At 42.5% G+C, this 27998-nt stretch overlaps 2 protein-coding genes across 3 annotated transcripts in view; one reads left to right on the forward strand and one right to left on the reverse strand.

Moving 5' to 3' along the window:
• The window catches only part of ERICH6B (glutamate rich 6B), a 33408-nt gene extending 15386 nt beyond the window's left edge, over positions 1-18022 (forward strand). The window contains exons 6-13 of the mRNA XM_085325005.1: positions 4252-4346; positions 5307-5461; positions 7088-7152; positions 8746-8891; positions 10857-10945; positions 11132-11284; positions 14598-14826; positions 16025-18022. Of these exons, the coding sequence (XP_085181131.1) occupies positions 4252-4346; positions 5307-5461; positions 7088-7152; positions 8746-8891; positions 10857-10945; positions 11132-11284; positions 14598-14826; positions 16025-16171 (1079 nt within the window). The 3' untranslated portion in view covers positions 16172-18022. The remainder of the gene's footprint in view (positions 1-4251; positions 4347-5306; positions 5462-7087; positions 7153-8745; positions 8892-10856; positions 10946-11131; positions 11285-14597; positions 14827-16024) is intronic.
• Positions 18023-18128: 106 nt separating this feature from the next.
• COG3 (component of oligomeric golgi complex 3) overlaps positions 18129-27998 on the reverse strand; it is a 33451-nt gene continuing 23581 nt past the window's right edge. For both annotated transcript variants that reach the window (XM_085324990.1, XM_085324991.1), the window contains exons 17-23: positions 27858-27978; positions 25564-25652; positions 25329-25463; positions 24019-24094; positions 22225-22352; positions 21392-21490; positions 18129-20168 (exon numbers count right to left, since the gene is read on the reverse strand). In XM_085324990.1, the coding sequence (XP_085181116.1) occupies positions 20139-20168; positions 21392-21490; positions 22225-22352; positions 24019-24094; positions 25329-25463; positions 25564-25652; positions 27858-27978 (678 nt within the window). In that variant the 3' untranslated portion in view covers positions 18129-20138. The remainder of the gene's footprint in view (positions 20169-21391; positions 21491-22224; positions 22353-24018; positions 24095-25328; positions 25464-25563; positions 25653-27857; positions 27979-27998) is intronic.

The following is a 27998-nucleotide window of genomic DNA, read 5'->3' on the forward strand; positions in this document are numbered from 1 at the left end:
AAGGCTTAATCTATGAATTCACTCCTTGAATGGAGCCCCTTTTATGCCTTTGATCATCTTCAATTGCCTTTCTCTGTAACTTTTCTATTTTTTCTATATCATATTTGAGATTGGTGAATCAGGACTGCACAATAGTATTCAAGAGATGAGAGCCCATGGACTTATAAAGCAGCATAATGATTTCCTCTGTTTTGCTCTCTATTCCTTTCCTAATAATTCCTAGCTTTCTGTTTGCTTTTTTGATTGCTATTGAGTGTTGAGCTGACATTTGCATAAAGCTATCTATTATAACCTCAAGATTTCATTCCCAGGTGGAAATAGTCAGATCAGAGCCCATTACTTTGTACGTAACGATATGATTGTCTTTTCCCATGCGCATCACTTTACATTTATCTACATCAAATTTCATCTGTGATTTTATTACCCTTTTATTCAGTGCCGTGGGGTCTTTCAGCAACTCTTCACAGTCGACCCTTTGCCTTGACTATCCTGAATATCATCAGCAAACTTCTCTCACTATCCATTTCTGTTTCGAGATTATTTATGAATATTTGGAAAGCATGGGGCAGTCTTTAGGCTAATTTAGCACCTTCCTCTTTGAAATTTGAGGTGCAAGGCCCCAGTGGAGGGAAGAAATGTAAACATTCAAGCACTTTGGATGGTGATTGGAGAATACTAGGCAYTGCAGGGGAAGGACAGCAGCATACCTAGCTAGGTCACCTCCTTCTTCCTGTTGCACAAATAGATGACAGGGGTGATGCAGCATGCTGGGAAATATGTTTGCCCATCTATCAAAACTCTAAGAGACCAGCAGGAGACCCTCTGGTGACCCTTTCCTTTGCTGAAGCTGGAGCCTTGCTCAAATAGGGGTGCAGAAACCACAGGGCCCAAGGAGGACAGGCAGGAGGAGAATGATGGATGGCAAAGCCTCTTCCTGAGAAAACTGTCGCACACAAGGTCATTAGCCAGTGCTTTTAATGAACAGGAATTAACTGGTAACTTTTCCTCACTATAAGCCGTGGATGAACCTGTTGACTTTGCACAAAGCCCAAGGCCAGAGTCAGAAGATGAAGTGCCATCCAGGGGATACACGCACGAGTGTGAGCAGACGCTGGCTGCCCTCTACATAGACAAGGTGAGGTCCAGCTGGAGAGTAACAGTGAAACCACCCGACAGTGAAAGGAACCAGGAATTTCTGTGACAAGTACTTTTGTTGTTTTTTATGGGGGAGCATGACCTCACAGTACTGCCCACCTGAGGATCCTGGCTGGTGGAGCCTGGCGGTGGGTGCCACGAGCGTCACAGTCTCGGGGGCCTGGGAGTAATTAGCTTGGCCCTTTTATAATGAGCACCCACTACATTTAAGAAAATAACAAGAAGGAGGAGAATCTTCCCCAGCTGAACATGTTTTTTACAAATCTCATTSTTGGAAATCTCACCCTCTGCCATGTTCCCCAAAGAGGCCAAAGGTGCTGCTCTTTGCAGAGGAGTCCTGCTCGGGCCTGAGGCACATTTATTTGGGGACAAAGGCTGGGAAGTTGTGGCTGTTATTTGTAGATAAAAGAAGTAAGGCTGAGTAGACACTGAGTTCGGCATCTGAGGCAAACACTAAATTAGTTCATTGAGGCAAAAAAACAAGGGGAAAAAACAAAAAGAGCTTCAGTGGACAGTTCTCCTTACCTGGCATACAGAAAAACAGAGGACCAAACTTGTTACTGGTGCAAATCTGAGGTGCAAGGTCACACTGAGTGTGCACCTGACTGAGTGGATCTCAGCATGTCAGAAATTTTAAGATGAGCCTTTTTCCTTCTCCTCCCCAACTCTAGTCATTTTGTTATATTTAAAGTCAGGCAGTGTACAATTTGTAAGCTCTCTGGTGAGCTGCCTTTCAGAAAAGACATGTGGCTTCCAGAAAACTGCTCTCTTGAGGTRGTTTGACAGTCCTGAAGCTGTGAGTGGTTTCCGACGAGAGAGAAAGATAATGTCTCTTTTCCAATAATGGAGCAAAAAATGCTGAAAAGGCAGAGGTTTTTCCCCCTTAACAGACTTAAACTTGACCATCATAAAAACAGGATTCATTTGACAAGACAAGAAAAGAGCAGGTGTCAGTGACTCACACACAGTGTCTCTTGAGCTTTGGTTCCTTTCTTGGTAGGAAATGTGCAGGTGCATGATGTAACTTCTTCCCTACTCCAGGCTCGTTTCACAGCTCCTCAAAGCAAAATAAAGCTTCAGAAGGAAACTAGGGTCRGACTCCATGATATTCCAGCTATTAACCCCATCTTTACTGAGTGGAGAATGCACTCAGCCTTTTAAATACCAAGGCCAAAGTTTCCATTTCCATTGGCTGATGTCCATTTTTGTGTCTACTCCAGGAATTAAAGCAGCAGAGCGGTGAGGCTCATCTTTGGGCCACACAGCTCTGCACTGGGGCCCCCAACACATGGTCAGGACCTGCTCCCAACGCACTGAGATGTGTCCAGGCCTGGGGAGCAGTTTGGCTCAGGTCTTCTGCTCTTGGCTAGGCTGTAGCTTAGTGATGGGAACTCCTCCAGCATGATGAAGGGTTTCAGCTGTGGATTCATCCCTAGCTTGCAGGCTATTTTCATTACAGCTTAACTGAAAGAGGGTTATGGGCTGATCGACAGAAAAACATGCATATCTGAAGTGAAYGTTTCTCTCTGGAGGGGTGGGATGAGCATCTGAGAAAAGTGAGTGTGAAAACTGATTGAAAGGAGTTTAATATAATGATTTACTTTGCTTATAGAGCAGGTGCATCCGTCAGAAAGAATATAATGATGATAAACCGTGAAGAAGGCTGCACTGACAAATTTGAAGCATAATAAAAAGGGTAATAGGTTATCTCAGCTGCCCTAGAATCACCTGTAGGCTGGACCAGCCCCCTTAGGAAGGCTCTTCTGCTGTACTAAAAGCCACTCCTTGGTCACAGCCCATCAGTGTCACAATCCACAAGTCCCCTCAAGTTATGACACAACCTGAAAGAAGAAAAGTCAGTCAATGATGAAAAGTGTAAGTGTAAGATCTAGGGCTCAAATAATTCAGTGGTGTATTGAGTGCCAACAGACCACAGGTGAGTTACACCAGCTTGGTGTTCATGTCTGCATGGCCCTTGTGTAGCCATATGGCGTAAAAGATCAGTCCCTTCAGCTGTTATTAAAAACTCCCTTTTTCATTCAATCAGTGGCCAGCTGGCAGGTCTTTGCCTTCATCTTTCAACTGGAGGTCTTTGGGAGGAATGAGAAATAAATAATATCCCTTCTTACCATTGGAAAGGCAAATGATGGTTGTTTTAAGATCTTGGCTGTAATTAAAGCAGATCCTCTGTATAAGCAGTAACRGCAGCAGCCTGCGTAGCTGGACCGGCACAAACTTGCCATGCATACGAATAAAACCGGAGTACAATGCAAGAGTGGACAGATGCCATTTATCAGTGGTGGCTTGCTTTCTTGCACTGGGGTTTGTGCTGTTAGCCAGTTAACCCACCACCTGGGTCTGCAGCTGGTGGATAGAGGAGGAAACCCTCCCCAGAAAGCAACCCCGGGGCAAGACAGAGTGTCTTTAGGTAGCTTCATTGCTCATAGTGAAAGCCATTGAGATAACTGCTATAAATACTAYGGAGAGGGGAAAAGCCTTCAAAGCTAAACCAAATTTAAGCCACTTTCAAGCAACTGACAGGATGGAGCAGAGCTTATCATGAAYGTTTCCATCAGAAATGCTTTTAAAATGCAGGTTGTTTCCTTCCAAAATGCAAACATTCTTACTTCCTGAAGTTTTTCAGTATCAAGATTATCTTAAAAAAATGAGTGCATCTTGGTTTTCAATGTAGGTTTCTGATGGGTTTATTTTTAAAGAAGAGACAGGAACTGTATTTTGAAACTCGGTTTTTATTTTGTTCTTTTTTTGTCACAGTCTGGGTGTTTCACAGAATGTTAAAAGAGAATCACATTAACATGTTGTTCACATATTCCCATGAAAATCAATTAATACTTTCCATTGAGATCTTAGGAAGGAACAGTAAACATGAAAATTGCATTTGTTTGGGAGCACAGATAATTAAATATAACTTGAATTTCTTGACATACATATACTTACTGAAAAGGAGGTTTAGGGTTACACTAAAAGCAGCGATTTTGTTTACTTTTATGAGAACAATCTAGATTTACACCAAATGTATTTCTTTAAACAATTAAAAAGTRGATGATGAATTTCTTCTGTGTTTTGAGGAGGAAGTCTTAACTGAAGAATTTGCAAAGTGCAAATTTTGTAGCAGTCCTGAAAAGCCAGTYCCAACAGTGGTGGATCTGAAGGAACAACCCCATGAAAATGTGAGTTGCCTACACTATGAGCAGTCTCTTCTCAGCAGTATTGCAACAGAAAAGCTGATACACTAACAYGGGCTCATGATTCCTGGAATAAAGCAACCTAACTATCAGGTAGCGATAGAGAGGGTTAGTGATCATGGGAGAAGAGAGGTCCTGAAGCTGATAAGACTTTGATCAAATAAAAGATCTGAAAGAAACAAGTAGGGCACCTTTCCTCCTTCAGGTTCATGATGGCATGAAAGGAGTGTCACAAGATAAGATTACAGCCAAATTTCATCTGGAAAGATCCATAATGAAAGTGGGATGCTTCTCTGGTTCATGTAGCAGCTTCTGAAACCCTTGTGCTCTTCTCCTGATCATTTCAAGGACATGCTTTGTAAAAGATGCCAGGTCCTCTTTCCCCTTAACATTCATTTTTCCTCCCTGTGGGTGGAAGGGACACTGCCCACAGCACCCTGTGGACCTGGGAAGCAGCCCAGAAACTCCCTTCCAGATACCTCAGCATTAGCAGACACCCAAAACAGAGAGTGACCAAGTGAACAGAGATGCCAAAGGCAGACAGAAAGAGAAGAGGGCTATAGTTGAAGAGRAGCTGAAGGGTGTTTAGGGCAAGGAGAAGAGGGGCTGGCCACAGGGGCAATGCCACCAGGGCAGAGACACCCAGTAGGAGGACTGCCTGCGGAAGAGCTCCCTGGGGAGCAGGGCCCTAGGGAAGCGCAGTCACAGTTGGAAGGAGAAGGTGGAATAGTGAGGGAGRAGGTGAAACAGCACAATGTGAGCTTGGGTCTCCTGGAGATGGATACAGGTCTCTAGATCTGTAATTGTACCACAGCTACATAAGTCCTCAGCAGATAGGGGCTGGCTGGCTCATCTCAAATGACAGCCAAGTCAGAAGGTCTCAGCTCTGCCCAAGGTCTCCTCAGACCAGCCTCACCACATCCTTACACATGCTGTACTTTGTAGTTCTTCTGTTGCAGGAGCTATAAGGAAATATTTGATACTGTGATCCAAGAGTTGATGAGTGAAGATGAAATAGAGAAAGAGATTGACATAGCTCCTCATCCTCACCGGTCCCAAACAGAGCTGCGATGTGACATCAAAGCAGAACTGCTGCGACAGTAAGAAATCAGGGGGAGAGTAACGAGAGCTTATGATGGGAAGAGGCAAGCCCTCATTACCAGCTTTCTTAATTCCAGTCTCAGGGAGTAAGGCGGGAACTTGCTTGTGACATCCCACAGCAGGTCATGAGCATGGACAAGAATTGAGCCATCTGATGTAGAGCCTACAGTGGTACCACTGAGAGGAAAAATTTGTCACTGGTCTCTGAGGGGGACATGCTCAGCAGACAACAGCACTGAATGTGGCCTGATTTAAATGTACAGCAAGGATGGTTCAGTGCTGCCAAGGCAATACTTCCCTGCAGTTCCTCATAGAGCTCATCTTTGCTGAAAGAGGCATTGGTGAGCTTGATGAGAAGCCAGAACTGAGTGCTCAGAAGTCATCAGCTGCTTCATCTCGGTGATATTCCCCTTGTAAGTCTGACACACACATTAGGAAGCTCCCTAGGGAGTGGACAGAGCACGCACTTTCCCAGTTTGAGTCTGAGAAATGTGTTTCCAAGTAAATCCCCAACTCAGCTTTCCCTCCCAAGAGACTTTGAATGTATTTGACTCAGTTCTGGGCCTCCCTCCCATCGCACAGCCCCTGCACACGTTCCCACCTAAGACACTTTGATCCCTTTGCACAGCAGCAATGGTGGACAAAAACATTATTTTCCTACGTCCTCCAAGGCTGCCCAGTGCTCATGAGCTAGGATCAAGTTCCCATTTAGCCTCTTGTTGGCCCTGGGGAGCACCCACATGTGGCAACAGCTGAGGGACAGTAGCTGCACCATGGCAAGCACCGATGGACTTCCCAGGGCTCAGGAGGGATGAGTTCACATGGCAGGCAGAGACTGGGCTACCATACTTGAGGTATTCATCTTTCATTGCTGTTTTCCCTTTTCTCCCGCTATACCGGTCCTCAGGGGTTTGATTTTTAAGTGCCAGTGTATCGTTATGGGAGTAACAGCCTGCACCAAAATTTCCCTCTGGTGAAGAGAGGTATATAATACAAGGCCTGAATGGCACTAAGGTCTATCTGCTTTGATATAAGGCCTCCAGATAGAATTTGATTTGAGCCTTTTGGGAAGGGTCTATCTTCTGGCTGCGTATAGGTCCTAGCACAAAGGATTTCTTATGGATTAGATTAGTACGTGCTATCACAACCAAAACTGTGTATCAGTCCAATCTTCCACACAAGCTGAATTTCACCCTGAGAGAAGAGAGCAGGGACTTGAGAACATGACATGCAGCTGACGCAAAGCAGGGTTTCCCACCACGTGTGGATCAGACGTGTGTGCAAGATGTCATGAAGGTTTGGATTCATCTCGACTAACATCTGGMTCTTGCAAGCAGATTCCCATGCCTTTATTGGTCACCCTCAACTAACCTTGCATCCAGGGCTGAGAAAYAGGCATCTCTTCTGCATGGTTCATCAGCCTTGCAATGAGATGAATCTCCCATTTCTCTTCTTTGCCTATAAAAGCTATCTGTGGTGACAAACTCAGATGCAGACAGCTGCATTGCTTCAGGTGAATGCTCCTGATACAACATCCCATGATATTATTTTCTCTTAGATTATGTGGGTAGCATCATTAGCCAACAATTTGATCTTATTTTTAACTTCTGATTTGTTGATCTTAGGTTAAATCAGGAAGGATTTGAGAACTACAGGGAAATACTTCAGCGATATCTGAAATTCGCCGCCTGTAAGTACCTTCGCTAGTGAATTGTTGGAGCAGCTGGGTCTGATTTGGAGCCAGAAGTGCATGGTAGCATCAGGGCATCCAAGGGAGAAGCAAAAGGGAAGCAGCCCTTTGCATAAYAAAAGGTGTGAGAATCCTAATTAGGAGTGGCCAGGGACCTTTCTAATTACTCAAAACACAGGTCTGGCCATAATTCCCTGCCTATGAATCCTGTCTTCTTCATGCATATGTCTCCCKGCTTACAAGAATTGTCTTCTTGTTATGGAAGAGACTTACTGGTTCATATCTAGCCCATCCTTTGCTATAAATAGTTCTCAGCTGCCCATGGGCTGGCCTAGCTTCATAGTCTTAAGCAAAGATCCCTTATTTCTCTTAGGAAAACCATCCTACCTCATCCTATTTAGGTTAAATTTTCCCTTTTTGCTGGTTTCTCCTCAAATAAGGCAAAAGACACAAAAGCTCCTCAATCCCTCCCTCTGTTAAGGGAGGTCTTAGCAGTCATCACCTCTGGTGGGCTCCAAGACCCAGGTCCAGCTCAGTGTCTGGGACTGATGGACCTGGCTACTGTTCTCTTGCTTGCAGGTTCAACTAGCGGCAAGGCTGAGCACATACCCCAGACACACACACACGGACATGGACACGGACATGGACACAGCCTGTATGAGCCACATACAAGGAGCTCCCTAAATAACATTGCCAGAGCTCAGACCGTACATGGGCCCTTCAGACACGAGCACAGCCCCTCTGTCCCTCTGGCATCCTTGCCCATATCTAGGCCCTTCCCTGTGACACAGCCTCCTCCTCATGGTTTGTCTGGTTGGACTTTGCCAGGAAATTGCTCCCAAACACATCAAGTCGGGGAAAATACAGACACTTTGGCCCCTGTGGTGGCTTAGGCACATGGCACTGAAGCGCATGGTCCTGCCCCATTGCTTGAGGTCTGACTCCAGCTACTGCCCCGTATTCACACACTCTGGTCTATTCTGTTGCTGGCACCTCATCCTTGCAGCATTCACACGTGGGACAGAGAGCAAGATTATGTGGAAAGATAGTTAAGAAAGGATTTAGTAAGAAGACAGGCTAGACTGCAGTGATCAAGGGCAGGGCTTCGTCACACAAGCATACTGACTGGCCACTGCTTCGTGGGACTTGCCCTTTTTGTACTCCCTCTTTTGTTCCTCCCTAATCCTCTTCCCTCAAACTGCCTTAGAAAACTTTGCATAGTCCCACAGGCCTCCCTCTTCTCTAGGAGTCTTCCTGTTCATCGTTTCTTCCATCTTTACAAGTCCAGGTTGGCCAAATCTGCAGTTTCTTAATAGCCCAGCAACTAGTTACCGGCGACTCTTGGGCTCTGTCATTGGCTCCGTTACCCCTTGTCTGTCACGTCCCTGCCTCTGAGTGTTTTGTTTGTGGCTCCTCCCTTTCCTTGTTGTCCTCTTTGATCCTTGATCGGGTGACATTAATGAAGTAGATGCTCTCACAATCCCACACTCTTATACCCTCCTTCTCCCATCCCAACTAATCCAGGACACAAAGCTTAGGGAAACAGAGCGGCGTTGCATTGTCCTGAACACCAGTCTCCTAAAACTGTTTCAGGGGGCAAAATTTCATTTAGACTCTCAGAAGAAAATGAGTACACCGTCAGACCACAGACTCCCCCTTCCGAGAAGCAACAACCAATGCCAACACCTCCAGAAGACCTGCTTGAGATGGACTGTGATTTTGTTGCAGAGCATTTAAAGGTGTGTGGTAGCCTGTGGGATCTCTTCTTGTTGCTTGTCATGTGGGGTGTAAGGGGATTATACAGACAGCTCTATCGTGTCGGATGTTCTTATAGCACGTGGGAGTCATGGGGGTCCAATCAAGTATATTTGATGTCACTTATATGTTACCAAGAGGGTCCTGATTTAGCAAAACATTAAAATGTCTATTGGTGGACACACTAAGTCGATGGAACACGTATATTTGTCACTGTTAAAAGATGGACTTTGTCAGGTGCTCAAATACACTCCTGAACTGAGAAGCTGAGTCTGGTGTCCCTGGGGTTTTACTTAAGGAGCATCCTGTGCAGTATCAAGGCTGAATTCTACCTACCAGCCATCTCCTCGAACCCAGACCTCAGACCCTGCTGTGCTCAAGCCCACTTCTACACCGTTGAGCTCCCTTATCCTCCAAACAAGGCAGCCACATCAAAACCACCTAGTGAGGATGCATCTAGGCTGTTGAACTAGGGGGGGGAACTAGCCACCGGGGGGAATTCAAGGAAGGGATTTCCCTAAGATATTTCAGCATGACATGGTTCATCAACCACTGAGGTCAGCAGGGCTGAGGCAGTTAGGAGCTGGACTCCATGCAGGATTTCTTCTCTGGTGCCAGTGCTCTGGTTTTTGGTCCATTCTCGCTTCATTTTGCAGTATCTGGCAGTCATGCAACCAGACTATGGAGCCTCTCAAGGACAGGGCAAATTTGGCACCGCCAGAGCAGGGCTACCCCAGCTTTCCTCTGCCCCAGAGCTTTCTTTCCTTCTCCTCTCTCCCTCCTCTTCCTCTTTTCTCCCTCTTACTTCCTAAACTAGAAGGCATTGCAGGTTCTGCAGACGTACAAGAAAATTACCTATGATTTATTGCACAATCAATGATTTTGTTGGCTTTTTTATTTTAGACATAGAATTGCATTATACTGCTTTCCCCTCCTGAAATATAGGGGTAGCAAATCCTCCTGCCTAGGACTGTCTGTCTTTTTGGCTTCATAAAAAGTCTGCAAAATGAAAGCTGGAACAAGATTGTTGGTTTGTTGCTTTTTTGTTCCGCTCTGTCCCTTACAACTAGGAAGTAATTTTTATCTATTTTGCAGAGCCAAAATAAACATCTTCAGGTTATAAATTAGTGCCGCAGTTATGTCTGAAATCAATCACTTCACATATTCGAAATGCCTCCACCTGAGAGCTGCTGTGGACAAGTCCTTCTAATTCCCACAGCAGAGAAAATCTGAGCAAGGCCTCTTTCTGCATATGATAATTAGCTGTTGCTTTTAATGATGATGTTAAAAGGAACAATAAACTCTCTCTGCTTCCCTACTCTCAAATGAAACAAATCTGCTCTTCTAGGAGAAGCAGACAGTAACGCTCCTTATTCCTATCAGAAAGCACTAAACCCAGCTCCCTTGTAATGCTTGRAGCTAAGCCCTTGGTAAAGAAATGTTTTCATTTTTCCTGCAGCTGCTTGTCAGTATGTTACAGGATAAATTACTTGTGTGTCTAATGGAAAGAGGGCTCTTGGCAAACTATATCATCACAGAGCAGCTAATAACATAAAATAAGAAGAGTTGAGCTTCGTATGTGAAATGTGAAAACACAGAATTGAGGGATAAGTTTTCCTCAGTTACTGAAAAGGCTTTAATTAAAAGCAAGCAAACAAACAAACCAAAAATGAGGCTAGGTGGAAAATGAGGTGCATGAAGGTTTTTGTTGCCTGTTCTCTCAGTTTAGTACCTTTGATGGAAGTGGCAGAATTGGAGGTAAAGCCGGCAAATAATTGAAGCAGCCACTTCTCCCACGCTGGGTTTTCTCCTGGAGGTTAAGGGCTGCACCTGCATGGCCATGGTTAGCACGTCCTCCTGTGCGACCAGTCTGCTCYTGCCACCTGCGAAGATGTGCGTGCGTGCATACGCACCAGCTCACCCTCACCATGTCTGCTCTGTTCCTACAGCACTGCCACTCTGTCGAGCCTTTAACAAGATACTACCCTGATGGACAGACATTTCTGCTGCTTCTTCCGGATGGAACGGGTCAGGTTTAGTATCCAACAAAAACTTTTCTTACGCAGGCAGGCAATCAGAATACTCTGATTTTCACTATGAGTTTCCTCCCTTGGGTTGACCAGGCTTGGATTATTTTCCCCAAATACCTTCCAACAATATTTTCTTGCAAAGTATGCTTTTGGTAGGCTTTAAACGAGCTCTTCTTTCCTTAACCTCCTGCCAGTTACCCATCAGGCAACATAGCTGTTCTGATCACATACACCAAGGGAACCCAGTTTACATACTTCATCCTCGAGGACAACAGGTACATGGGGATTAGAGCCTTCTTCGCAAACCGTGGCCGTGCAGCGTGCTGCCACCCCAACGGCCACATCTGGTAAGTGCAACCCCCGAGAGCCACCCCACCAGTGGCACCAGTGGGGCAGCGGGACTGGGCTTCATTTTTTTTATTTTTTTTGGGAGGGGGGGTCCATGTGAAATGCATGAAAAGGAGCTAGGGCTATGTTGCAGCCCACCAGAGTGGTGATTTTTGTAGTACTGCATCAAGGCAACTGGAGCAGGCCCCAGTGCAGGGTGCAAGGGCGCAGGGAGAGTAACACTYGCAGGGATAACATGTGATTTTGACCCAGGCTCTGCTTTGTCCAGATGCTTCACAATTGTAAGGGAAGAGCTGGAGGGGACACCAGCTCCTTCCTGACCTGCCAGGGAGGCTCTGCACGCTGACCTACTGCATTGCTTGGGATCAYGTTTCTCAAGCACTTGAGAAGTATCTCCTTGGGTTCAGATGCCTGATCTCTCCTTACACCATCGTCACTTGTAAGGGCCACCAGGTACAGAGAGTGGGCTCCTTCCTCTGTTTCAGGTAGCTATTCCCATCTCTGGAGACRGTCGTCACATCCATTCTGTATTCCTTTCTTTTATCTGAAGAACCCAAGTCTTTCCGCCTTTTCCCCTTGGTCATGTTYTCTAGACTTCTCCTGTGGCTCTCTCCAGCCTGGCTGGTGTCAGTCCCTGAGTCCACTGGGCCTTGCCAGGGTGAGATGGTGTCCCAGGACTGCTCCATCCCACTTGCTGGTGATGTCCATCCAGAGACCGCTGTGATCTTGTCTGAGGTTAGCCACACAGCAGTGGAGGTGGCTCAGCAGGAAAACTCGAGTTATAGCACAGGAAGAAGGGTGTATCCTCTTTACTGTCTTCTTAGGAAGTCCCCGGTGGCCATGTCTGAAAAGCATGGGCTTGTTATTTGTATGTGAGGGGAAATTGCAACAGCCAGAGTCATTTACCTTGATGTCAGCACTGCTTTCGGTTTGTTTCTCATATCCGGTGTCTGCACTTGACTGTAAGAATGACTTAGGTGACCAATTTTTTGCAGTCCAAGTGATAATATGTGGTGATTTATGTCTTTTGGTAGAAACTGCTGCTTTTTGAGCCATCAAATTCTATTTTTTGACCCCCTACTTTTCTCTCCAAAGTTTCCCTTTGGAAAGGTAGGAACTGGGAGAATCAGTAAATYGCTTCTCAATTTTACAAGTCCTTCTCGTGTTGAGACTAATTAGTGGACGCATTAAATGTCTAACTGGCTGTCACAAATCATTGTAAACAGCCTTTGCAATAACACTTCCATTAGACTACTGCAGCCCTGCTGCTTGCCTGCAGACACACTGGTCTTCCATCCATCACGAAAAGCATGGTTTTTATAACACTACGCCAAAGCGATTCATAGCAGCAGTAAAGTATCTCTGAAACCACCACCCCTACCCCCGCCTAACCTCACGTTTTGTATTTCTCCTTTTCCCCCTCTCTTGCTATGCTTTTTTTTTCTGCCATTGGTCTCTTCCTTGTGCCCTCTCATCAGGAAAGGCCTCCACGTTTTCTTGGAAATCACAGCAGCAGCTCMGTGTCTTGTTAGGAAGTTTCCACCCTTTAATTCTCCTTCTTTATTTGCTATACGCGGGTGCTCYCCTGGCTTTGCACCTCTGCAGTGCCGATGTGGAGAACGATGCTCTCTCCTTTTTGATGTCTGCATGGGTGGTGTCACCTCGCTGCCCATCCATGCYTGGCCATGTTCCTGGCAGCGCTTGGACTGCAAACTGTAGCTGTGCACCAAGAAGAAAAATACTACACTGGAGTGGTAAATCCTAGTGAGAATTAAGTGCTGTGGTCACAGTCCCATTTTCATCACGCAAACCAATTTATGGAAATGCTCAGCCTCGAAGCACTCGTAGCTCTGCTTGACCACGTGCTTCCTACTCCTTCATCAAACCTTGCAATTTCCTTCACTGTTCTCCTCGTGTCTTCTGCTATTACCTTAAAAGTAATGCATCACCGCTGCCCATTCTGGGGAAAGATGGGAGGCGTGAGCAGAGGACGAGGGTCGGGGCGAGCACAGGACTCATGCTGCTGCTGACCTACGTCAGCACCGAAAAGGCTGCCGGCTGCACCGGACACACTGCTACAGCACTCCCTCGGTGTCTCCCAGCAGCTATAAATTAAAGGCAGTGCTGAATAAGTAATGGTTCTTATATATTTATAAAAAGAATCCAACAATTTTGATTAGAAGAAGACACAAAATAAGCTGTGGGTAGACCACTCATCCTGCATGCAGACCAATCCAGGCATGTCTTCAATCTGTGCTCCAACACCAATCAAAGTGGCAACTTTAGCAATTTTTTTCCCCTCACATTRCACCTAAGCTACAGCAGGAGGTAACGCTGGGGGAGAAGGAGGGAGACTGAGCTGCTCACAGGCTTTTGCTGGGCTTGTCAGGGCTGAATAGCAGCATGGTGAGAATCAACTTCTTTAYGCTTCAACAGCAAAAATTCGAAGTGACACATGCAAGGAATGATAAAAATTCCCTGCCTTCTGCATCTGGATGATATTGCAGCTCCCAGAGCCACCTACACAGGTGGTCACTAGATGGGGAGTATTGATTTGTATTTGTGTGCTGTAGATATGGGCTATTTCCCCCAACACAYGCTTAGCTTCTCTCCCTTGTTCTTTGGCAAGGCCATTTCCTGCACCCGGCCATGTGTACACRTGCATGCAAACACACACATAAACTATTTTTAATATAAAGGTTGCCAGAGCCTAAGCAGCAACCGTGTCTGGTTGTTTGACAGTGAAAACTTTCAGAAGACATAAAAGTGTAATAGGAAGGAGTAAACACACGCAAACACACTTGACCCATGGTTGTCTTGATTATTTTCTTTGCCCTGTAGGGACTTATCRTTGTTTTTACTATAGGACAAAGCCTATTAAGAAAGCAATGGGGCCAAAATCCTCCTCCTGCCATTTATTCAAGAGCAAASCCACTGCCGGGGACTCCCTCATTGAACTAGTGCACCTGACAGCAGTGGTGGGTCCTCACAACCAAAAGAGCACGAGGGACACGAACCGTGACGCGTCAAACATTTTAATTGAACTGTGAGACTATAGTTCTGAGCAAATGAACAGTTCCTTGCTCAGGTTGGGGTTGTCAGCCCCCAAAAGCATAACCCTGATCCTATGGGAGCCCCATGATGGGCCTCCCACGCGAGCATGTAAACACCCTGCCAGGCTCACACTCCAGCCCCGCTTGAGGAGGCTCAGTTCTCTTGGGTGGCCTCACACAGTGGGGCCAGTGCAAGAAGGCTGCCACCCTGGCCACACCTGTGGCAAGCTTTGGTGCAAGGCACTACATTTGTCCCCAGGGTCACCTTGGATTTGTGTGCCGGGATCTGCTTTCACCAGGAAGGGACGAGTCAGAAGCGCTGGAACTGGTGGGACTTCAGGCCTCAYGTTCACAGCCCTCCTTTCCAGTCCATCTTCATGAAGCTGAACAGTCACATCACCATTAAAATTATGGCTCAGGATCAAATTTGCTTAACATTTATCAACCACAGTGACCACATCTATTTCAAYGTGGGCGCCCGGCTCAAGGTGAGTCTTTACTGAGTTATCATGGCCTGGCCAGGTCCTATTTACCAACTGAGCAGACAGCAGCAGCATGAAAACGTCTCAGCTGCAATAAGCAGTGTTTGCTGTGGCTGTTGAATAGGATTGGTTACAAATTTTCAGGTGAAAAAAATACCATTTCATTCAAAAGCAAATTTCCTGCCCGTGTGAATCTTAATGAAATTCCCTTTCAGGAAAGCACTTAGATAAGATTGAAATGTTGTCGCTGTAGGGTAAGAACAGCACATCTCACAAATTCATTTTGAAACACTATTTCTTTTCAAAACATTTATATTAAATGTCAATACAAACACAAAGTTCCTGATTTTATCTAAAACACATTTCACTTAACATGAACAGGGTGTACAGGGAGAGAAAYGCTGAATTCCTTTGGTATTTGTTGAATTTGAGTTTCCAACCTCTGACCCTTCCCTGGGGCTGGAAATGCCGTTTCCACCTGAGCTCAGCCCTGCTCAGAGCCAGTGTTAAGATCCCAAACTATTAATGCATGCGACCACATCCTCTGCTAGACACAAACACAACGAGCCAGCTCTGAAATGCGGATCACACATCATCGGGGCACAGGGATCCCCARGAGCTCACATGCGGTAGGGGCTTGTGGGCTCAGGGTGAAGAATTCAAGTTGTCTTCCCTAGTCCCAGCAGAAAGTAGTTGCAACTGGCCTCACAGCAGTAYTCCTGTAGGTGGCCACAGATTAATTACTAATGGAAATACTCATCCGGGACTAGATCTGCAAACAAGTGACAATGCCTTCTGCTGCCCAAAATCAGTACTTGGAACCATAAAGCATTTGGACCTGCATTTGCATCCTCAAAGGTCCTGCATCCTCCACAATGCTACTAGATAAGGAGGGCATTTTCCTTGCTCCATTACTTCTGGGCAACCCCTTTCCACTGAAGGAGACTGGAAAGTACACGAAGCGCAGAGACCCCAAAAGGTGATCCACAGGGTTCATGTGCTCAGCAGGCACCTAAAAGGAAAGAGCACCCCAGGACACAGGCAATTTACCCCAACTACAATGGTAAATTTAACTCTGTAGGACAAATAGGTCAAAAGCAATGGTCCAGCAAGTACTTCAGACTACCACAACATGGCAGAACAGAGTCTTCGCGGCCTCTCTTCAGCATTAATGCTCYTCTCTTTACATGGGCTCTCCTTGCAGCTGAAAGATCCAGAGACAAGACACTTACTTAAGTGGCCAGAAAGCAAAGAGGAACTCTTCCTTCAGTCCAAAAAGATCCAGCTCAAGAGTCTGCTGTTGAAAATACAAACAAAATTGCATCGCTTTTGGCATCCCCTCCCTCAGTGAGTTCACTCCTTGTCTTTTGTCCTCCACTATCTGTGTGAAATGCTGAAATAAAGACATAGAATTTTGGAGCCAGCACTTATGTTGGCATTTTAGATTCTTTTTCTTCAAGACAGTAGCAGYCAGTCACATTGCTATGCAAATAAAGCTTCTTTTTTTCAAGTTCACAGTGCCTATATTCCTGTACAATGACTCCTTATAACACCAAGCCCATCTGCTTGAAAACACTTGATGGATTGTAGTGGGATTACAGTGATCACACAGGACTTTGGAGCAGATGGCTTCCTTCCTACAGGTGAAGAACTGGACTTACAGAACCACCTAACACTGCTGGGAGAGCATYAGACTGAAGATCTAAAGGTCCCTGGTTCAAGCCAACACTTCAGCAAGGGGCGGTCCTTGTTACTCCTTCTCTGGAGATMTTCAAGRCCCRCCTGGATGCAACCCTGTCTATCATGCTCTAGGTGACCCTGCTGAGCAGGGAGGCTGGACTAGATGATYTCCAGAGGTCCCTTCCAACCTTACTGATTCTATGAGTCTGACTCATTCATCTGCTTCGCCTTTCAGTCAAACACACATGCTGGTTTGATGGGAGGTGAAAAACAGCAGTATGAGTACAGAGACCAGAGCTAACCCAAGAGAGAGCAAAAATGAGGTGCCTCTTGAGTATGAAGTCTCCAGTTCTTGGCAGATGGTCAGTCTCATGGCTTGGTGGCTGAGTCACAAATCACTAGTTTCCTAATTGACAGGGACAGGCTGATTTTTTTTAATTTGATTATTTAAAGTTTACCCCAGGGGTTTCTTCACACTGTTAAGAGGTGAAGAGAGTCTGCAGCAGAGCCCCAATGAAACTAGAAAAAAAGCCTGTAACAAGCTAGAGCCTTTATGTGACCATCAGCTGCCAATTCTAGGATTTACATGGAGGAGAGCACCACAAGGGACTGCACAACTACAGCACTTCCCTCCGTGGGATCAGCCAGCACCCGGCCATGCTCCACTCCTCAGTGCCCGGCTAAAGTGCTGCCCCCAGAGCCGAAAGCAATACAATCTGGAGCTGACAGCCCGCATCAGCCCAGGACACCCACTTTCTGCTACATCACATTATTTACTGGGTTTCTTTGTAACTGGGTACTGTCAGACCTGGGCCTGTTTAATGTTACCATGTCATTTCTTTTTCTTTCAGCTGTGTTCTCGCTTGCAATTTAACAGTTTAGTCTCAATTTGTTACTTCCTGACAGAGTTTTTAACTTTGCTAGGTCACTTAATTGGCTATTACCTTCGTTTCAATCATAGAATGCCAGTTTTCTACTCAAAGGACAATGCCAAAGGACTAATTTAAATACACCTGGTATCTTGCAATCTTACTTGCCATCCGCTCATCTGAAGGCTCTGAGACCTCTAACCCACGCTGCCGGCACTACTGCTGTACAAAAACGTGCGAGAGTCTTTCCTTGCAGGAGTTCATCYAAATGCCAGTGTCAAAGCCAGAGGAAGCTTCCTACTGATGGGACAAGGAACAAATCACAAGTCCTCGGATGATGTTGCTCCTTCAAGATCAAGAGCCAGAAGGACAGTATCTAGTAATGAGAAATATGTATAGGTGAGCCTGTGAGCAACCAGAACAGCTATCATGTAAGGAAGGTCTGAGTAATACTACGGTTTTCTGCCACCAACTCCCAAGTTTGCTCTTAGTAACAGCCAACTAGTTAAAACATGGCCTTATGTTACAACTGTAGTTTATTCCCGTTAATAAAACTGCAGCAAAGAGACTACTTAGTCACACAAGATCATTTTTTCAGTAAAGAAAGTACAAATTTCCTTTTATTATAACCATAAAGAGGGATTACTTTAACAATTAGTTGTACGTTCAGCAGTCAGGTAATATATCTGTGCCAAATAAAGTCAATTCTCTTACTGCTAAAAAAAAAAAAAAGAAAAAGAAAAAGAGAGAGAGAGAACATTTTTCTTAACAAAGCATTGTGTCCTTACAGGACGTTTATTGTCTATTACAGTTATCTTGACAGAGAAGCCTCAGGATACAGAATAAAGCTTTACTCTTGGACCAAAATAGGAGGCAACATTTTTATTTAAAAAAATTAAAAACAGCAAGTTTCTAATCAGATAATATAAAGCATCTTAAATTAATCTTTTGAAAGTATTTACATTATTTGTAAACGTAAATATCTGAAACTGTACATGTTTAAACAAGAGTTCATTTAGCAAACAGGCTGTATAAATTGACTGCTCTTCTAATCTTTCAACCAGTTGTCTTAGAGCTGTCTGGCTACTCTAGAGGTGAAAAGATTCCACACACAAGAGAGACTACTGTAATGGTTTACCCTTCACATCTTTTCTGTACAATGTATTAAATCAGTCATAACTCTGTACAGTGATCATGCAATCCTTCTGTAAAACTTTATAAAAACCTCAAATATACATATATTACAAGGCATTGGACATTATTTTACAGCCTATATTTCTACAGAAGTGTAAAGAAAGGGTAAGTTTTCTTCCTCATTAGTTCCTTTAGTTAATTTTAAGGAGTTATGGAAGGTCCTGTAAGTACCATTCATGTATCTCAGCACCATTGCTGCAACACTTCTCGTGGTAGCTTTAAATTCTAACATTTTAGTCTCCAGCCATCTCATTTAAAACAGCAAAATTGTCATATCAAAACACCACTGATGTGCATGGAAATTTCAACATAATTCTAAGTACAGAACAAGTTTTATAAATAAGTTAAAAAATCTGCCATGTAAGCCACTGTATTTTTCTTTTGCAGTGCTGCACAAGTCACTTACACACTGAGATACCCTAGAGCTGCTTTTAATGTTTCATTCTATTAATGGAAAAGCATTTAGCATTCAGCTTTCTAAAGCAGTATACCAACTAATGCATACTGAACACAGTGCATTGTTCACCAGTTACTGAGTATTTCTCTTATCCCCTTACTTACCATGGTGATTTGATGGTGCTTTCACATTCATTTCTGACATCCCACCACCTGTATTAATCTTTATTCGAACACACAAGTTCCAGTCCCAGCCCTGCTCCACCGTGATGACAGCAGCCCATTTTAAACAATGCAACACGCTATTTGATCTTGGGTAAGGCAAAGAAAACAACTCTAACCTGAAATTCTAGCGTACCTGAGAACCTCAATGCTAAGCCTTGCCTTTACTGTAAAGTATCTGAAAACACAGTTCCCTTGGAAACAACAGAAATTATATTGCACAGCTTTCCATTACAAATCTCATGCATCTGAGATTCTTGACATGAAATAGGTTAGAGCATGAACCTAAAGGTCAGGGCTCAYGAGCTCCCAATAATGCAAGTATAAAAAGAACTAACATAACAGGTGTTTCAAGAAGTTCAAGGAAAAGAAAGTCTTCCCAACTAACAATCTCCAAATTATGTTCAAGCACATGGTGGATTACCACAATTCTCAGAGGGGTTAAAAAAATGGAGCATGGCTACTAAAAATCAAGTTGACATATCCAATGTGTTTATCTCCAAGCCTTGCAAATACCTACTCCCTTCTCTATTTGATTTCCTGCACTTTATTTACAGTGTGTCTTTGAAAAGTGCTGTTTATCACATGTTTATCAACTTATTAAAGGAAAACAAGAAAGGATTTTTTCTTAAACAAACAAAAAAACAGAATTCCAACTTTGAAGATTTCTGCGACTAGAAAAGGCAGTAATTAAGCTTGCACAAGAATGACCAGCAAAAGGGGTTTTGTATTGTTATTCCCCCTCCTCTTCTCAAGCCAATAAATATAGCAAGACCTTCAAGGTATCTATAGAACTGATCTCCCCCTGCCCCAAATTAGAGTTAAGCAGCCTGGAGAGTTTTAATGCAGACTGGGCTGCACAGCGGGATCCTTTGTTTACTCCAAACAAACATCTTCACATTCCCTTCACTGCTTGGCAGCCAGCTGAAATTTACTTCAATCAGCCTCACTGTTGGGCTACTTGGACATCGACAAAAGTAAGTTCACCTGAAAGACAAAGTCAAAGCCTACATTAGACAAAATAACTAAGTTCAAGATTTGAGGTCTGGACCTTTAAAAAGGAATCTTAAGAAGCGCGTAAGGATTTATAGAACCTCAGAGAACCATTACAACACAACTGGCCAAAATTTGCCATCATCTTCTTACTCACAGGCTTCCTAACATGCAATTGTTGACCATACTGACTAGTTCTTTCAGCAGTCACAAACTTTTCTGTTAAAGTTTATAAAGGACTATATGCATTCTCAAGGGATTCAAGAAAAAGAAATGCACTGGCAAAAAATGACAGTAACCATTTTTGTCATTATTTGAAGCACATTGATGATCCTTTACAATACTTGTTTTCTTACAAATTACAATATGGTTTTCTATGCCCTTCAGTTTGTAGGAAAAGTGACCCTAAGGATCAACAAATATTACAGTAKTTACAGTAAGCCAACTCCTCTGTGATAATCCCACCTCCTTCCAGTGCATCACTCCTATTCTATGCTGCACYGAGAGTTATCACATTTCTCTATTGCTGTAGTCACTGCAGACAAATTCCTCTTAACAATAAATTTATTTGTTTAAATATTGGCAAATTGGGATAATCACAATTCTATCTGCATTCTCTGGACCACTAAGGTCAAACCTACTTGGTTTCTGCCAGAGCATACTAATACAGACAATTCTTAACCCCAGTCATCTCTGAGACTAAAGACCTTATTACATAGTTAAATTTCCATAAATATTTGTACATTTTCCTAATACAATTTACTTCAAATGGACCCTTATAATTCATTCTCACTGCTTCCTAAATGTAATTCCTTTGTATGCACAGAGGTGTTTTGTTTTTGTTTTTTTAAAGCATATTACTACCCCTGATTCCTTCCCAAAAAGATAAGGCCCAAAGATGGATGAAGTCTTCCAGGTGACTCTTTGCCAACACACTGTATAGCCCAATCCCCCACAACATCAATTACCACTTTCAATTTAAAAACTGTCTTAATATATTCATTAAAAAGAGAAAAAGAAAAGAAAGAAAAACAACCAAGGACTTTTTACTGAGAGTTCAGATTAACCGTGGATGATCAAAGACACAGGGACAAAAAAGGAAAAGGATTCTGAACAYCAAAAATATTAAAGAGAACAGTTAATGACTTTTGGCTTTCTGAAAAAAAAAAAAGTCATGTGAAAGAGTGAGTGATAAAACAAGGAGCTTCAATATGTACCTGTTCCATTGAAGGACAAGCTATAATCTGGAGATCTTCATTACTAAATTCTTCCTTTAGCAAAGCATGAAGCTTCTGGAACATTTGCTGAATGTTATTCTTTTAAGGGGGGRAAATAAAAAGAATCAGCATTGAAATAACAGAAAATTCATCTCAAACATGAGCTAGAGTAAGCATGATGTACACAGAATAGCTACTGAAGTGCCCAAATCAGGAGATGTGGCAGAGCTTTAAGGGGTTTTCCTCTAAAACAAGCCCCAGAACAGCAGCAAAGAACCCCAGCTGGTTGTAGAAAAGAAAAGGAAAAAAAATAAAAATAAAAAACCCCTTCATCCAAGGTGTGCTGAACTAAAACCCTAAGCCCTACAGACTTAACAGTTAAAGAACTCAAACTAGATTCTTCTTGTAGTTCATAGTGTGTCCTCTGTATAGTCTGCATCACCCCCTCTGCCACAGTGCTTCTGYCCATGCATAGTTGACCAAGCTTAGAACAAGTGGGAGACATGCAGAACGAACAGTAACATGTCCTACACAGGAGAGCAGGACAGTTTTTCTTTTTTTTWWWAAAAAAAAGTCTAAAAACATACCACTCCTAAAAACATACCATTCCTCATATACCTTTTCAACAGGCCCTTCACATCAGTGAACCACGCTGACTGTAATGTTCTATTTACTGCTGTGTGTGTTATTCTAGCCTAGAATAACTCTACGTATACACATACGTGCACATACAAGTAAACTGAATGACCCTACAAAGCATGTTTAAAGTCTTCAATTAAATTAAGGTCCAACAGCTACAAAAAACATGCTGATGTGTRTCTAGTAATACTCACCCTAACTGGCTTAAACAAAATGAATTCCGTATCTTTATTGGACAAGTATAATGACATGCTTCGTAACGTTGATGGCAGCTTTGTTTTTATTGTCTTGTAAGYGGAAGAGACCAGATCATTGACCTTTGCTGAAAGTAAAAGTAAACATGATTARCAGACTAAAATGTTCTTCTGCTAGTTGAAATACACATCTCAAAAGATCCTCTCACTTTACTGGGGCTGACCATAACCACAGTGCAGACTGGAAGAGTGGGTCACTGGGCTGTACAGCATCATCTCATCACATGACCACAACATGCCAGACAAGGCTCTTTTCTCAGGATCTGCTCAAGACACGACACCTTTTCCCCTGCAGTAAACCCATCCAACCCATTTCTGCCAGCTCCCCATATCCTCTAGAGGTTCCTGAAGTTGCTTCCAACAGCGAAGGTCTACTTAGGCTTTCTTCTAGAAAATTTCCTTGTTTGGAAAAGCAAGGGGGGAATAAATAGTTCTAGTAAAGAGAACAGCATATCACAACTTCTCCTTACTGTCCATATGCTACGTCTGTAAGAAGAAAGGCTGCATAGTCATCTGGATTATGAATCAATCAGACAGAAATCCTGTCTCGGACAAGACTGTTTCTTTACTGCTACATATTTTAATGGTTTTACAAGATCTTGGCTCAAGGGGCAGAGGAAACATATATTTCACAGCTTTAAATTCCCAAAGTTAACATTATGTTTTCTTCCTAAAGTTCTACAGTATCTAAATTTTATTCTACCTACTCCTACTTCCCAGACAAATGACCCAAGAAACAGCACAAGCTCTACTTACATCTGCCTCTACACACACAATTATCTCCACACAAATGTTWAAAATGCTCCTGAATAAGCAGGAAATAAGTAAGAGTTCAAGTTATCCCTTGAGATTGTCTGAACTGTGGAGCAGCACAAATTACGAATGAATATGTTTGGCTTTGCATTTTAAGAACATGATGCAACAGAAGGTTCCAATATACGAACTGAAAAAATAAGATTTCTCAGTGCCATGCTGAAGCACAACTTTGTAATAACAACAGTGAAACAATCCAGGAATATCTTATCTGATGTTCCTATGAAAAATTTGCATTTGAGTTCTTCAGAAGAGAGAAACAAAGATGTATTCTGTTTTCAGATAGCTACAGAAAAACTGAAGAGGAAATAGTTACCAAATGTATGGACAGTAAGAACTTCAATATTGACTCACTTTTTCCTTTAACAGCAGAAGTTTTATCTCAATTTAATCAAATAATTTCTTAAGCACATTCTGTATTCAGTTGTGGAAATACTGTTTTCATGCAAGAACAGTCACAGCCCGAGAAATGCTGAAGTCATTCATCTTCTGCACCAATTAAGTACACAGTCTGAAGTTTGCCAGGATTCAATTTAGAGGAATCTTAAGACATTTAAACTAGAATACAGGTCAAAATGTAAGCCAAGATTTTCAAGAAAAGGGTGGAGAGTTCTCGGGTACCCAAAATTTTCCAATTCACATTCTCAAAATCCCTATTAAAATGCCCAACTTTTCAGATTATTATTATTATTATTATTTTAATAAGTCATGCACTGAAGCATGCATAGAGATAAATGACATTCGGAAATACTCTAGCTCCATATAATGCAATTTATATTGCTCTACTAAATGAGTGAAAGAGGTCTTTTTTTCCCCCACTCGAGAAATTTTCAGTAGTCTCAAAAAGAGTAAATGAGTGTGGCTTTATTAACATACACGCATCTTGGAGGTAACATGAAGACCACAAAACAAAATACATACCTGGTTGTGCCCAGGGTTGCTGGGAGAGGCTGTACTTGGGACCTCCTTGTGTGGCCATTGTTTTTAAAGCAGCCACCTAAAACAATCACAATCAACAAAATGGTATTTATTTCTTGTGGCTGAAATCACAGCATGACCTACTAACAATCGCACAAGGCTCTCAGACACCACCTACAGTTTACCTTACTGAATATTCCCCACTCTCTTTTTTATGCCTTGGCTGAATAATAAAGAGGGAAAGAAGCTTGACAGAAATGCAGTTCAAAAACACTACCATGATCACTTCTTCAAAGTAAATTCAAAATAGGATCAAATTTACAAAGATTCGTAGGCACACGGAGAAACCTCAACAGAGATTTATACTTAAAAAGGTTAGGCAAACTCCCCAAGTTTCCAATAAATAAAATCAAGATCATCCGGACAACTCCAGCAATCTCATCAGTTACCCATCTATATTTTAGGCATCTTAATGGCCCCTCACCCCAGTACTACAGGCATCACTAAATTTAATRCTGCAACCTTCTGAATTCTCAAAAGTCAGCAGCTCGCATGTTTCTGGTATCCGTGCAATACTATGGCCCCAACTGCTGAGATGTCATGCTATAAAACCACTTATACTCAGTACACTACAATCCTCAACATACTTTTCATTTTCCAGGATAGATTCTGCTGTACTATTTTCTCCAGATGTCTAGGAATCCTAAGTTTTAGRCCAAGTTCTAGGAAGAACTGTATTGTAACATAGTATCTTTTTGTTCCTGATTCCTACAATATTTGATCTTTCCACCCAAGTCTTGTCAGGAACTTTTGTTACAAAACAGACTTAGAAGGAAAGTCCTGCTCAAATAGCATCTCACTAGTCTGAAGTCTCCTGAAAATTGACAACCTTTAATAAATCTAATAGCCACTCTAAGATCTCCCTTAAAAGCTATATGACCTGAAACTGTTTTTGGAGGCWTACAAATTCAGCAAGAATTGTATGGCAGGCCTTTTGCAAACAGAAAAGCTTCTGTTAAATTTCACAGACCTGTTTGAACGCAATGAAACAGGAAAAGCTTCTTGATGAAAGATCATAAAGAGCCACTTTTAAAAACAAACCATAGTTCATAGTTCCTCTGAGCCTTTAGTCTTAAAAATGCCTGGACAATTCTTGCTGAAACTTAAAAGAAAACACAATCTTATAATGGGAAACGTGATCATCTTCAGCTAACCAGGTAGTACTAGCAGACTCCGTTATATCCAATTTAAAAACTAATTCCTTGACCTACCAGTTTTTCAGTTAGATTAATAAACATACAACATCTTTGTACCTTTGTCATGAACTCCTCCAGCTGCTCTATAAACTGTTTGGTCTGCTGCTGAATAAACTGCTCACAAGCTGATTTCAGATGACGATCTACATCTTTTTTAGAGTCGATATAATGTTCTCTGATTTCTGGAGTACCCTTGAACAGAAGACAACAATTCTCTCCTTTTTATTTGCCAGAGATCACCACCCACTTAAACGACTAGGTTTTTCTTACACAATTAAAGACTCTGTATTACCTCCAGTAAGAACTGTATCAAGGCGTTGTTGCTATTTAGCCTAAAAAATCTTGAAACTGTCTTTGGGTTCAGGATTTTAAATGCCGCATCTGTGAAACAAAGTCACTCACATTGTAAGTAGATGGGATTCAGCTACAGGAATCTAAAACATAATCGCTCATTTACTCATTAAAATGGCATAGCATGATTACCTCTAAAGACATCAGGGATCCCACTACTGCTAGGTATAATGCAAATGCATGCACAAATGCACGTGCACAGAAATGCATGAGGACACACACAGTCTGATCTACTACTTTTCAGCTGTAGATCATTCTAGGTACTGTAAACCCAGTTCCAGTGGCTGCACAGTCTAAACAGATAAACGCATTACCTAAAGCAACAAATGACTGCTATTAATTATAATGCTACCAGCAGGAAATACTGCAAGCCCTTTTCCACTTGTAACTCTATCTTCAAGTGAAAAAGACTTTGCAKAAGTAGCAAACTAAGCAGTTAAAGACAGACAGGCAGGATTTGGTCCATGCTGCCTTGGAATACCTATGCCTATGGTTGCACAAAATAACTTAGAACTGGCATTGTCTTCTTGTACACTGTCCTTGTGTAGTTAGGACTAAACAACAAAGCATTGTTTATAGTCTCTGCAGAGGTCTGAAGAAGGAAAAGCAGTTATGTCTGCAGCTAGCCCAAGAAAACAAAATTATTCCTATAGTGTTAGAAGGATGTCGTCAACGTGAGGGGAAAAATATCAACACAGTTTCAGTAGTGCCTGTGGCTCCAATGAATCTCAAAGTGTTCTTTTATTTTAGAAGTAGTTCTCTGTCCCTGTTGCTGTGTAAAACAATGGGTGGGAAAACAGATGTATGACTTAAAGGAGTGCACATAGGCTTGGCACTAAACTAAGAGTCTACACTCCTATGCAGTTACAGGAGACAGCAGAGGAAGATTCATTTCCTTTCTTGAATTATTTCCCAGAAACTTCACTGATTCCAAAAAGAGCCTAAGTTCTTAATTAGATGCCTAAGAGCTAATCAGCGTGAAAACCTCTCCCCAGTGTGTCTTCCAGTTATAACCACCTCAGCATTTTATACTAAAAAAATAAAAAAATAAAAAAAAATAAAAAAGCATGGGAGCTTGACTTTTACATTAAGGAATGTCCTTTTATCTAAGAAACCCAAGTTATACCTATGTGCAGAAAGCATGGCTAGAAGACAGTAAAACTCCTAGCAGCCATGTTATTTTGCTTCCACAAGAACACAAAGTCTTTAAATCCCTACTTGCTTATGCTATACTACATTAAGAATTAAGCACAGCTTACATCTTTTCTACCCCCATATGTAGCATAAAGTGTTTACCATTACTTACCACCATCAGCTGCAAAGCACTGGCTGGCACAAAAATTTATTCAATTAAATAGAGAACAAACTTTTATGTCAGCCAGGACAAGACACCAAAAGGATGTATTTACCCTATAACCTCCAGTCAACTAGAAACTACTCAACAGGTAGGAGTTTTCATTGATGTTCAAATGCAACAGGTGAAATGGTTAGTGTAAGGATTTCTCACTTCCAAGTTAAAACAGCAGCGTATTAGTAGGAAAGAAAAGTTACTTCTCTTCTGGAATGGAAGTAAAACCTGACCTACTTCTGATTACTTTTCTCTTTAAATTATGAATTTGAAAATTCTATGACCCTTCACTTTTCCATTGAGAATTTTTTTCCATGCATTTCGCAAAGCAAGCATAGTACAGTTTTAAAAGCCAGAGCCACTGTTCTGCATTTTCCCTTCCTACAAGAGGCAYGCTTACTTCATATAACTACTTATTATGTTTGCAATAAAAGAAGCCATTTCTTAAAACCAAAYCTCACAGAAAATCTTAACTTATTCTAGGCAAGTCAACTATTAATTTTTAAATTAACCAGCTAAACAGCAGTAACAAGAGTTATTCTTTTAAAAGGTCAGCAAAGAGGAGAGATCTCTGTGAAATAGAAATGTAAARATCACTTAGCTGTTCTTAAAAAGACTGCAAACACAAGCTAGGTCAGCAGCAAAAAGCACAGTCAAATGCATTTCACACAAAAAGTAAAGAACTTGTTAGACACATCTTGAATTGCCCTTAACAGAGGATTGGGGTTTTCTTTTTCTTTTGGCTTCAGAAAAGATAAGAACAAAGCAAGAGATTAGARTAAGCACACAGGTCATTGCAGGTGAACATGAAATGACCCCAGAACTACTGCTAGCACACCAAGGGAGGACAATTCCATCCCATTCTGTAGCCAGCAACTGTTCAGTACCTCTAGTTTTCTTAAGGTCCAGGGAAATTTCCTTAATGGTGAATTCAGTGTGGAAAGGAGCAATTTGTTCACGAAGAATCAAAAGATGTTTTATTAAGAAAAGCTGTCCATCAACCTGGGTCTACAGCACAAGAAAAAGAA

The sequence above is a fragment of the Rhea americana genome, unplaced genomic scaffold, assembly GCF_003343005.1.
Source record: "Rhea americana isolate MKP2758 unplaced genomic scaffold, rheAme1 scaffold_95, whole genome shotgun sequence".
NCBI lineage: Eukaryota > Metazoa > Chordata > Aves > Rheiformes > Rheidae > Rhea > Rhea americana.